The sequence below is a fragment of the Cervus elaphus genome, chromosome 14, assembly GCF_910594005.1.
Source record: "Cervus elaphus chromosome 14, mCerEla1.1, whole genome shotgun sequence".
Taxonomy (NCBI): Eukaryota; Metazoa; Chordata; class Mammalia; order Artiodactyla; family Cervidae; genus Cervus; species Cervus elaphus.
The window spans coordinates 33,965,207-33,978,510 of NC_057828.1; the positions used below are offsets into that span (position 1 = coordinate 33,965,207).

Below are 13,304 nucleotides of genomic sequence, written 5' to 3' on the forward strand. Positions count from 1 at the left end.
AACATGCTACGGGATGAGACGCTGAGAGAATCTTGTACACCTTACTTAACCCAAATAAAGAGTGAACGTTGATTGGCAAGGAGAGTTTTCCACCAGATCTAGCCCAGAAGCTGAACAATTCAGTCCCTGATCACAGAGACAAGCTTAGGGCCAACTGCTTTCCTCTTTTGTCTTTCCAAGACTCCTTCCCTTGGTCAGCACTCACCTCCTCATAACGTGACGTCAAAGGGTGACGGCGGTGGTGTCCACACAGGATGTTACCTCAGGTCTCGCCCCAGCCCAGCAAGTCTTCCAAGGAGGCACAGACAAGCCATCCCCTGCTCAGAGCTTTAAGGATCCCCTTTATCTAGGGCACAGAACCCTGGGAGGAGGATGCCCCAGCAGACACATTACACCCTTCACCCTTTGGAGGGGTTCTTTCCAGCTACACCCTCTCCTGGAGACTCTCAAACCGCCCTCCTGGGGCTGTGCATCCCCTCCCAACCCGAGACCAGTGCATCTGCACAACAAACTCCTTTGCATGACCTTCAAGGCCCTCCATGATCCCGCGCCAACCCAGCCTCTCCACACTTAATCTCTGCTACTTTCTTCCACAGACCCTAACATCCAACCAAGCTGAGCCCCTCATTCCTCCCCCACAACACACACTGTGCAGCCTCTCATCCATGCATCTGTTTTTGCCTTTGCTTAGAATGGCCTTCCTCCCATCACCACACATTCAGTCCTCCCTTCAACAACCCTCTTCAATGCCACCTGCTCCAGGAAGCCCTTCTCTGAGCCCTCTACCCGGCTGCACTATCTTCTCTGAATCCCCACGTCTGTCTCATGTGGGCTCCTTTCCCATGAGAAGGTCCTTCTCTCCTATCAGACCATGAACTCGCACTGGTCAGTTGCATTCTTATTGGTTCCTTTCCCAGGGCCTGACACATGTCATTAGGGTTCAGAGTTGTTAAGTCAATGAACAGATACGACAATCATTTATGTGAGTCAAATATATAACTAGAAAATCACTCAGCACAGGGACTCCTGGAAACGTCAGGATCATATTTGTTTCCTTGCTCTATGCCTGCTGCATGTCACCTTTATGATCACATACAAAATCCAGTGAGAACAGAAAAACACGTCTGAACTCTTATCATAGGTTTGTATTAACTCTCAGGTTCTCAATTGCCTGTTTTTTCCTCAGTCCTACTCCAGATTTTTAATATCTTACTGTTTATCTATTCATTTTACTTTTTTTTTTTTTACAAAACAAAACCAAAAAAGAACTTTAAATTTTGCCCAATACTCCTGAGAAATTCTCCCTTATACTTAAGTCAAAACAAGGGTAAGTTAACTGTAGCAGGTCGAATAGAGGTACCCCAGGAGATACAGCCAAATCCTAATGCTCCCCTCTCACCTGTAAATGTAACCTAATTTGGAAATAGAGCTTCTGCAGGTGTAATTAAGTAAAGGATCTCAAGATGAGATCATCCTAGACTTGCAGTGGGCCCTAAATCCAGTGACTGGTGAAAGATCTGAGACATAGACACAGAGGAGAAAAAGGGGCAAGGGCAGGCTCTGGGAAGGTGCAGGCAGAGATGGGAGTGATGCCGCTGCAAGCCTAGGAACTTCTGGAGCCACCAGAAGGTGGACAAGGCAAGGAATGGTCCCTCCTGGAGCCTTTGGAGGGAGGATGGCTCTGTCAACACCTTGATTTGGGGCTAATGGCAGAACTGTGAAAGAATAAATTATTGCTGTTTGGAGCCATCGGGTCTGTGATAATTTATGGCAGCCACAGGGAATTAATACATTAACCCATTGTATCAGTCCCCAAATAACACCCAAACCCAACTCTTCAGCCAGTTTCCTCTCTTACTATTACTCCTTAAAAAAAAAAAAATCATCTCATCTTACTTGGCTTTCCTCTCTCCCACCTTATACTTGTCAGTCCCTGTCTCAGTGCAGGCTGTCATAAAAAAAATAAAAATAAAAAAAAACACTCTATGGACTGGGTGGCTTAAACAATAAACATTTATTTCTCATGTCCTAGAAACTAAAATCTGAGATGAGCATGCCAGCAAATCTGGTTCTGGTGACTTCTTCCAGGTAGCAGAGTGCCGACTTCTCCCTGTGTCCTCGCTTGGTAGAAAGAGGCCCATCTATCCCTCTGCCTCTTCTAAGGGCAGTGATTCATTCCAGAGGGCTCCATCTTCATGGCTAATCTTCTTCCAAGACCCCACCTCCAAACACCATCACTCGGGGGAGGGTGGGTTACATCAATATTTGGTCCATAACAGTCCCCTTTCCGCCTTTCGTTTTTCTTTCTCTACTTGCTGTTTCTTCCTGGTTTGGGTGCCACTATTCCTAACCTCGCTTCATCATGCAGGTGGGACCTCTGAATCACCTCCCTGGAAGTCCCTGCGTGATGAATGCTGGATTTATACTGCACACTTCACCACGTGAGAGGTGAAACCTCTCATTTGGAGCAAAAGCCATGGGAAATAAGTAAAAAGCTACTCATCATGTCATTAGAGAATCTTAGCCCACTTCGAACCTACATCTTCAGGTCATCATTTCTCCTGATAACCAGCAATTTCAGTCATTTTCTACATGCATTTCTGTTGGTCTTCTGAGAATTCTCATTTCCCAAAGTAGAGAGGCCACACCGTCTTTGGTGAGCCTGGGTGGCACAGGGGTTGCTGTGCTGGGGGAGATTATAATGTGAGATGGCATCACCCCACTTTCCACCCACCCTCAGCAGCAGGGAGACAGCAGAGCAAACAGCACCCGGGGAAAAGGAGAGATTTCCAGTTACTTCCTTCCCGGGTTCTTCCCCAGAGCCTCTGTTATTCCTACCCATCCTGAGCCGGAAAAGAGTTCAGCGAATGAAGAGTAAAATGTCCTAGCCTTGTAGGATGCATGCAGGAAGTCATCAAACCAGGGCAGGGGGCCCCCAGCCACAGCAAGACTCTACTCACCTGGTGAAACACCACTCAGAAGTCCCTGTGTGTGTGTGTGTGTGTGTGTGTGTGTGTACGGCCTTTACATCTTCTTCATCAAAGAAATACACGTAAATTAAAGTCAAATATGCAAAAGTATTTTTACAAATCCTCTGTCCCACTCCCCTGCCCCCCACCTGTGGCCCTCTTCTCTGGAGCAACTTCTGAACTTCTTGAGGTATTTAGCTTCATTTTTCAAAATGTGCTTGTGCTCTTATTTCTGCCACCTCTTGATTTATCCATTTCAGACACTGACTCTTCACTCTGCATTTTGATGCATGAAGTTTTATTCTCTGCTCTCTCCCTCCTCTCAACAATGGTATTAATAAAAACCAGAACAGGCTCCTAATCATGGGGCCTTTGTTAGGTACCAGGCACGTTCCATTTTGGCACAGCTGGTCACCCTTTCCTCCCAGATCCCACACTCCCTCCTGTTCCCCCACCTCACTGGTTACTCCCTGGGTCACCTCTGCCAGTTCTCTCTCTCTTCCTGCCCTCTTGGGGATGGAGCACGCAGGGTTCAGTCCCTGGTCCTCTCTTCTTCTCCATCCACTCTCCCTGCTTGGTGGTCTCATCTAAGCTCACAGCTCTAAGTACGTCCATTTCTTGATAACTCCCGGGGATTCATGTCTCTAGCCCTGACCCCTTTCATGACTCCAGACCCCTATGTCCACCTCGCTTCTTGACCTCTCCACTTAGATGGCTAACAGACACCCCACACTTAGCACATCCCACTCCCACTCTGGCTGATCATTCCAAGAGCTGCTCCCCCTGCCGACTTCATCATCTCTGTGATGACAACTCTGTCACTGTGGTTGCATGGATACAAAACCTGCAGGGAGGCTGGGGTACAAAGAGAAGAGAGTCAGTGAGAAATTCCCCACAGCAGATGTGGTAAAGACATCTTAAAAACAAGCTAATATACCCAACAGTCATAGCAGGATTATTCATAGTAGCTAAAATGTGGAAATACACACACATCCATCAATAGATGAATGGATAAGCAAGATGATATATACCCATACAATGGAATATTATTTTACCATAAAAGGAATGAAGTTGATAAATGCTCCAACATGAATAAATCTTGAAAGCCTTATGCTAAGTGAAAGAAGCCAGACACAAAAGGCCACATATTACATGATTCCATTTATATGAGATGTCCAGAATAGACAAAGAGCAGATTATTGGTTGCCAGGGGATGAAGAAAGGGGGGAAGTGAAGAGGAACACTGATGGATACAGGGTTTCTTTCCGGGATGATGAAAATGATATGCAATTAGATAGTGGTGATGGTGGAACAACTATGAATATGCTAAAAACCACTGAATTGTACACTTTATAAGAGTGAATTTTATGGGGTATGAACTACATCTAGAAAATTGTTTTTTATGAGCTAACATTCAAATTTAAATAGTGTGCTGTAATGTGTTACTAAGTAACTCATTACTCCAGCCTTCAGTTAAGGACTGCATATACACTGCCTCTCTTAGAACAAGTTGAAGCAAATTAAAAGAAAAGAATGATGTTCTGTGTTTGGGTGAATATGGAGAAAAGCAAACAGTCACACAAGGACTGTAGAGAGGAGATTAAGGATTAAGGAAGCAAAAATTAGATCAGGAAGTAACTAGGAGAAACCTAAGACTTGTGATGCTCCTACAGGGATCTGTGGTGAAAAGAAAGTGTCCGATTCTTTGTGACCCCATGGACTGTAGCCCACCAGGCTCCTCTATCCATGGGATTTTTCAGGCAAGAGTACTGGACTGGGTTGCCATTTCCTTCTCCAGAGGATCTTCCTGACCAGGGATTGAACCCAGGTCTCCCGCATTGTAGGCAGATGCTTTACCATCTGAGCCACCAGGGACCTGTGGTAGGTGGTGCCAAAGACAGAACCTGCTGGTTTTCCTCCCGTTAGAGGCATGGGAACTCTAGAGATATTTGCCAATTTCCTCCCAGCCTCCGAAGTCTCTGGTTTTGTTCAGATATGTACCTCTCACTGACATAGTCCATATCCTGCATGGAAAGCCTCTGGTTATAGGGGCGGGGTATTGGCCCAGAACTAAGCTCCTCAGTGTTGGTCCCAAGATGAACTTAGAGTGTCAAGTCAGAATAAAGTCAAAACAGGGGATGGAAACAGTGTTTCCCGATGCTGTATCTCTGCAAGGGAAAGTCCAGGAACTGCCTTCAGCCATCTTAAGAGGAGGTGGTTTGAATATGGAGCTAACGCAAAGAAAGAGAACCAAGACTTAGACAGTAATTCTGACATATGAGCCATGGACCAAGCTGCATCTACACCTTTGTCTACTATTAGACTGTTCAGTTATACAAGCCAATTAATTCCTTTTTATGGGATGAGCTTTCTGTAACTCGGAGCAGCAAAGATCACATCTATAGTCAGGCGATAATGTCTGAGAGCACACACAAAGTGTACAAACTACACCTATTTCCCCATTATGTTATTTGTTTTTTCATCAGAGGTTTATAAAAAGGGGCATAAAACCTCCTGGAAATTCTGCTTATGAAATACTTGTATGGGTTTCATGATAACTAAAACAAATCTATAAAGCTTTCAAGACTAAATAAAAAATGTAACTGACAAAATTAATTTTGATTTGTGTTGCCTTAAATATTTCGAACATGTAAGTCTATACTTGACAAACCCAAGTTTGAGCCACATTAATATTATTCCTGTGAACACATCCACAATTTGGTTTCTGTGGAAGGTCAGGTGCCGTGTTGTTTTGGAGTTTGTGTGTGTGTGTGTGTGTGTGTGTGTGTGTGTGTGCGCGCGCGTGTGCTCCGCTGTGTCCAACTCTTTGAGACCCCGTGGACGATAGGCCACCAGGCTCTTTTGTCCATGGAATTTTCAAGGCAGGGATACTGGAGCGGGTTGCCATTTCCTATTCCAGTGGACCTTCCTGCCCCAGGATCGAACCTGAGTCTCCTGCACTAACAGACAGGTTCTTTTCTGCTGTGCCACCTGGGAAGCCCATTGGAGTTCAGTTAAGTTGGCTGCAAGTCAAGTTGGCCAGGCCCAGGCTTGCCCTTAGCCTGTAATCCACCCAGACTCATTACTCCACACAGTTCATGTATCAGTCTCTAGGGGCCATCCCATCCCAGAAACTAGCTTGGACGCTTTTCATGTGATGCCCTAAGTGACAGATGTCTCTGTATGTAAAATGGAAAATCATAGCAATCGCTGGAAATGTCACCATCACCGCCTGACTATGCAAGAGACGCACCCAAAACAAAATAAGTAATGTTGAAAATAGAGTATGAGCAAAAACCTACCAGGCAAATGAAATGAGGAAAAAATTGGAATATTAATGGTTTTGGCAACCTGGAATTTTCCCACCCCACACACTGACCGAAAGCGCGCGTCAGGCTCAGCCAGCACCTCACAGCCAGCAGTAACCTGACAGCATCGAGCTCTCCACCGCCTGGGCCCAGCTCCTCACTGACTTAGTGAATCCGGCCCCTCTCGCAGCTGAGGAGCTGGTCAGCTGGCCCTAGGCAGGCACAATTTTCTCTTTGTACAATATCTGCTATAAATCAAAGGTTCCTAAGAAGCCCTGAAGGTGGTAAGTAGGATGCTCCCAGTTCTCCAGAGGAAGCTGGAGGGGAAGCAGGAAACCTCACTGCCTCAGCAGTCCAGCCCAGTCCACCTGCCACACATTGTTCTCAGCCCCTTTTCTTTCCGTCAAGATTTACTGATGCCTTCCTGGGAGGGCTCCTGCTGCTCTGTCGCTCAGCCGTGTCCGACTCTTTGCCCCTCGTGGACTGTAGCCCGCCTGGCTCCTCTGTCCGTGGGATTCTCCAGGCAAGGGTACTGGAGTGGGTTGCCATGCCCTCCTCCAGGGGATCTTCCCAACCCAGGGATCGAACTCACATCTCCTGCACTGGCAGGCAGATTCATAGTTTGTTCTAATTCCCGTCTCATCTATTTCCCATGGCAAATGGTGGATATTTTTTACATTTAGGATCTTTAACCTGCCTATATAATGTAAATATGGAGCAGTGCAGCCCACCTCATTGTTTCAAAATTATTCAAATTTTGCTCATTCCTGCGTGCCATAACTGTGGCTTCTGCTTGAGTAACCACTCCCTGCCTGGTAGTCGTTATCTCCCATTTGAGACATATTTAAAACTATGCAGATGTGCTTTAGTCTTGCTGTTATCATTTACCAATAAAAGGAAACCAGATTCAGTGACAACAAGTTCTGTGCAAATTGCTTCACACTGGGTATCTTTGGGAGCCTCTCAAAACTGGTTTTTAAAAAAAGAATGAAGAAAAAGAGCAATTTTCTTTACAGAGCTTAGAGGCTTTTCCATGGATATTTCTGAACGTCAGATAAGATCATTGCTGCCTTTGTAAGTATTAGCCACAAGAAAAGAGATAAAAACAAATACTTTCTACCACCCTGCACACAATAAAGAGCTAAAGAGCCAGGATATTATACAGTTCATCCGTGTATTGATATTTAGTTGATAAAATATTTCTACAAGACCAGCCTTCATGCTATTTTGACAACATGAATCTTTGTGTCTATAGATTAAGACAAAGAAAGATTTTAGCCAAATATTTAAGGAGGCTGAAAGCTCTAGAAAAATATAAATAAAGATTTTGTATTTATGGTACAAAATAGAAACAAGAAACCCAGGCACTCTCTTCTGCCCTTGTTTGAGGCTTGCACCTGTTTGGAGCTTCCCAGCTGGCGCTAGTGGTAAAGAACCCACCTACCAATGCAGGTAGACTTAAGAGACGTGGGTTCGATCTCTGGGTCAGGAAGATCCCCTGGAGGAGGTCATGGCTACCCACTCCAGTATTCTTGCCTGGAGAACGCCATGGACAGAGGGGCCTGGAGTGCTATAGTCCATAGGGTCACACAGAGTCAGACACGACTAAAGCAAAGCAGCATGCAGGCAAGCTGGCTGGCTCCAGAAGTTCTGTGCCTCTGCATGTTCCATCTCTACCTGAAACAACCTCCCCTTCCCACCATTTGGCTGGCAACCTCCTACTTATCCATTAAAACACAGCTCAGATGTCACCCCCTAATTCCTAGACTCCCCAAGCCGGGGTTGCTGCTGTCTTCTGTGCTCCAGCAGCTCTTTGACCATCACTTGACCGTGGCATTGGCCATCAGCGCTGTGATTCACCTGGTCACACGTCTGTCCTCTTCACTACACAGCAAGCCCTATGTGGGCAGGCTCTGCAGATGCATCTTTAAGGCCCACTACATAACTTGGTGTGCCTCACTCAAGGAAGGGGCTCACTGATGTACAAAAAAATGAATGAGTGACTGAAAGATTGACTGAGATACACACATCCAAGGTGGCAAACCGCAGGCTGAGAATGATACACCAGTTGTCACCAGGCCCTGCCCACCACACTGCTCCACTGAAGAACACACCCCTCAAATCACTTGTGAGAACTGCCTTCCCAGATGTAACAGCCACTCCTGAGGATCCAGGAAGTAACTCTCCTCCTAAACAGTGGGAAACAATTTTTAAAAAAAAATAATAACTTAAATTAGTTGAGTGATAGCATTTCCCTTTAATGAACTTCTAAGAAACAAAAGCTCTGCCATAGACTACCTTCCAATCAGGCATGCTCTTTAAGCATCACTGAATTCCCTCTTGAATAAGAATGGCGCAAATGGGCCTCTGGCCGACCACTGAGCTTTGCGTGGTGACTCCCACAGGAAAGGTGTACAGCAAAGGACCTGCAGACAGCCTCAGAAGACACTTTTTAAAAAGAACTCTGACATGCAGACCGGTAAGGCACTTGGTAGGTGAGAGCAGGGATTGCCTTATACAAAACCTTATGTCATCTTTTCGGATGTTCTTCTAATAAATTGCTCCTGTTTCATTTTCACTTCAATGAAAAAAAAAAGTGCAAAATCAACTCTCTTTTCTTTCCAAACTAGACATCCCGAATGATAAAATGGTGTGCCAATGGTTGGCCTAACAGTGATGATGACCAGAAGCTTGGACCCTGAAATCAGATAGATTTAGGTTGGAATCCCCATTTCATCCCTTCTTAGTACCATGCCCTTCATCTTTATGTGTCAGCCTATCCCACTGTAAGATGGAGATAATGCCAATGGTTGGCCTAACAGTGATGATGACCATAAGCTTGGACCCTGAAATCAGATAGATTTAGGTTGGAATCCCCATTTCATCCCTTCTTAGTACCATGCCCTTCATCTCTACGTGTCAGTCTATCCCACTGTAAGATGGAGATAATAACACTAACCAAGTGTAGGGTCTTGTGAGAAAAGCGCCTAGCATGGTATCTAGCATGTGGTTAATGCTCAGACTGTTGGGTCTCAATGCCATTATTGTTATTTTTGTTGTTGTTGTTCAGTTGCTCAGTTGTGTCCAACTCTTTGTGACCCCATGGACTGCAGCATGCCAGGCTTCCCTGCCCTTCACTATCTGCTGGAGCTTGCTCAAACTCATGTCCATTGAGTCAGTGATGCCATCCAGCCATCTCATTCTCTGGCCCCCTTCTCCTCCTGCCCTCAATCTTTCACAGCATCAGGGTCTTTTCCAATGAGTCAGTTCTTTGCATCAAGTGGCCAAAGTACTGGAGCTTCAGCTTCAGCATCAGTCCTTCCAGTGAATATTCAGGGTTGATTAGTATGCTAATAATCCAGAACATTAATCGGAATGTATTAATGTTCATATTGCATGTTCATTACTGGCATGTTAATTTTAGACTGGAAACCACCATGTTTTCAGAGGCCAGCTCTAAACGGAATGTCCTCTTTCTGTTGCATTTTTCCTCAAGGAGCTGCATTACTGCTCCAGAATTCTAGGTACATTCTTTTTTTTTTTTTGGCCATGATACATGGCCTGTGGGCTTCTAGTTTCTCAATCAGGGATTGAACCAGTGTTCCCTGCATTGGAAGTGCAGAATCTTAACCTCTGGACCACAAAGGAGGTCCCTAGATACATTCTTAATAGCTTTCTCAGAATCTTTACGGAGAAGTACCTTGAAACCTCATAAAACTAGCATTTCAACTGTGTCTCATTTAGCTGACTTATAAGACACTGTGATGTTCTTTTCAAGGGTGGGGGAGACTGCATGGGAAAAATAGTCTTGAAAACACAGCATGATGAGCAAACATTATTTAAGGATGAAGGAAACTGTATCCCATTTTTCAAAATCTGAGCCTTTGTTATAAAATTCATGTTCAAAAAAAGTGCACAGTGAGGACGGAAAGTTACTGTTTCATGGGTACAGAGCTTCAGTTTAGAGTGATAAACTTCTGAAGTGTGGCCGTGAGAAGCTACTCCTCGTCTAAGGTCAGGGGTAGTGACTGAGAGCGCCAGGCTGCGACAGCGCAGGAGCGGCACAGAGGAGCTTCCCCACGCCCGAGGTCAGGGGCAGCGGCCAAGAGGAGCAACCCCACCTCCAAGGAGCGGCTGCTGCGCGGGCACAGGAGGGCTGAGAGGAGCTACTCCACGTTCAAGGTCAGGAGGGGCGGCCGTGAGAAGATACCGCTCGACCAAGGTAAGGAGCAGCGGCTGCGCTTTGCTGGAGCAGCCGTGAAGAGATACCCCACGTCCAAGGTAAGAGAAACCCAAGTAAGACAGTAGGTGTTACGAGAGGGCACCAGAGGGCAGACACACTAAAACCATAATCACAGAAAACTGGCCAATCTGATCGTACGGACCACAGCCTTGTCTAACTCAATGAAACTAAGCCATGCCGTGTGGGGCCAGCCAAGATGGTCGGGTCATGGTGGAGAGGTCTGACAGAATGTGGTCCACTGGAGAAGGGAATGGCAAACCACTTCAATATTCTTGCCTTGAGAACCCCATGAACAGTATGAGAAGGCAAAATGATAGGATACTGAAAGAGGAACTCCCCAGGTCGGTAGGTACCCAGTATGCTACTGGAGATCAGTGGAGAAATAACTCCAGAAAGAATGAAGGGATGGAGCCAAAGCAAAAACAATACCCAGTTGTGGATGGGACTGGTGATAGAAGCAAGGTCTGATGCTGTAAAGAGCAATATTGCATAGGAACCTGGAATGTTAGGTCCATGAATCAAGGCAAATTGGAAGTGGTCAAACAGGAGATGGCAAGAGTGAATGTCGACATTCTAGGAATCAGAGAACTAAAATGGTCTGGAATGGGTGAATTTAACTCAGATGACCATTATATCTACTACTGTGGGCAGGAATCCCTTAGAAGAAATGAAGTAGCCATCATGGTCAATAAAAGAGTTTGAAATGCAGTACTTGGATGCAATCTCAAAAACAACAGAATGATCTCTGTTCATTTCCAAGGCAAACCATTCAATAGCACGGTAATCCAAGCCTATACCCCAACCAGTAATGCTGAAGAAGCTGAAGTTGAACGGTTCCATGAAGACCTACAAGACCTTTTAGAACTAACACCCCAAAAAGATGTCCTTTTCATTATAGGGGACTGGAATGCAAAAGTAGGAAGTCAAGAAACACCTGGAGTAACAAGCAAATTTGGCCTGGAGTACAGAATGAAGCAGGGCAAAGGCTAATATAGTTCTGCCAAGAGAATGATGCACTGGTCACAGCAAACACCCTTTTCCAACAACACAAGAGAACACTCTACACATAGACATCACCAGATGGTCAACACCAAAATCAGATTGATTATATTCTTTGCAGCCAAAGATGGAGAAGCTCTAAACAGTCAGCAAAAACAAGACTGGGAGCTGACTGTGGCTCAGATCGTGAATTCCTTATTGCCAAATTTAGACTTCAATTGAAGAAAGTAGGGAAAACCACTAGACCATTCAGGTATGACCTAAATCAAATCCCTTATGACTATACAGTGGAAGTGAGAAATAGATTTAAGGGACTAGATCTGATAGACAGAGAGCCTGATGAACTATGGACGGAGGTTCGTGACACCATACAGGAGACAGGGATCAAGACCATCCCCATGGAAAAGAAATGCAAAAAGGCAAAATGGTTGCCTGAGGAGGCCTTACAAATAGCTGTGAAAAGAAGAGAAGAGAAAGGCAAAGGAGAAAAGGAAAGATATTCCCATTTGAATGCAGAGTTCCAAAGAATAGCCAGGAGAGATAGGAAAGCCTTCCTCAGCGATCAATGCAAAGAAATAGAGGAAAACAACAGAATGGGAGAGACTAGAGATCTCTTCAAGAAAATTAGAGATACCAAGGGAACATTTCACGCAAAGACGGGTTTGATAAAGGACAGAAATGGTATGGATCTAACAGAAGCGGAAGATATTAAGAAGAGGTGGCAAGAATACACAGAAGAACTGTACAAAAGAGATCTTCACAACCCAGATAATCACAATGGTGTGATCACTCACCTAGAGCCAGACATCCTGGAATGTGAAGTCAAGTGGGCCTTAGAAAGCATCACAATGAACAAAGCTAGTGGATGTGATGGAATTCCAGTTGAGCTATTTCAAATCCTGAAAGATGATGCTGTGAAAATGCTGCACTCAGTATGCCAGCAAATTTGGAAAACTCAGCAGTGGCCACAGGACTGGAAAAGGTCAGTTTTCATTCTAACCCCTAAGAAAGGCAATCCCAAAGAATGCTCAAACTACCACACAACTGCACTCATCTCACACGCTAGTAAAGTAATGCTCAAAATTCTCCAAGCCAGGCTTCAGCAATACATGAACTGTGAACTTCCAGACGTTCAAGCTGGTTTTAGAAAAGGCAGAGGAACCAGAGATCAAATTGCCAATATCCACTGGATCATTGAAAAAACAAGAGAGTTCCAGAAAAACATCTATTTCTGCTTTATTGACTATGCCAAAGGCTTTGACTGTGTGGATCACAATAAACTGTGGAAAATTCTGAAAGAGATGGGAATACCAGACCACTTGACCTGCCTCTTGAGAAATCTGTAGGCAGGTCAGGAAGCAACAGTTAGAACTGAACATGGAACAACAGACTGGTTCCAAATCGGGAATGAAGTACGTCAAGGCTGTATACTGTCACCATGCTTATTTAACTTATATGCAGAGTACATCATGAGAAACCTTGGGCTGGATGAAGCACAAGCTGGAATCAAGATTGCCAGGAGAAATATCAATAACCTCAGATACGCTGATGACACTACCCTTATGGCCGAAAGTGAAGAGGAACTAAAAAGCCTCTTGATGAAAGTGAAAGAGGACAGTGAAAAGTTGGCCTAAAGCTCAACATTCAGAAAACTAAGATCATGGCATCTGGTCCCATCACTTCATGGGAAATAGATGGGGAAACAGTGGAAACAGTGTCAGACTTTTATTTTTGTGGGCTCCAAAATCACTGCAGATGGTGACTGCAGCCATGAAATTAAAAGAC

The 13,304-nt window shown here is 45.0% G+C and overlaps 1 protein-coding gene across 2 annotated transcripts in view; it reads right to left on the reverse strand.

Moving 5' to 3' along the window:
- Positions 1 to 3,250: 3,250 nt before the first annotated feature.
- EFCAB2 (EF-hand calcium binding domain 2) overlaps positions 3,251 to 13,304 on the reverse strand; it is a 130,034-nt gene continuing 119,980 nt past the window's right edge. For both annotated transcript variants that reach the window (XM_043923684.1, XM_043923682.1), the window contains exon 7: positions 3,251 to 3,824. In XM_043923684.1, the coding sequence (XP_043779619.1) occupies positions 3,703 to 3,824 (122 nt within the window). In that variant the 3' untranslated portion in view covers positions 3,251 to 3,702. The remainder of the gene's footprint in view (positions 3,825 to 13,304) is intronic.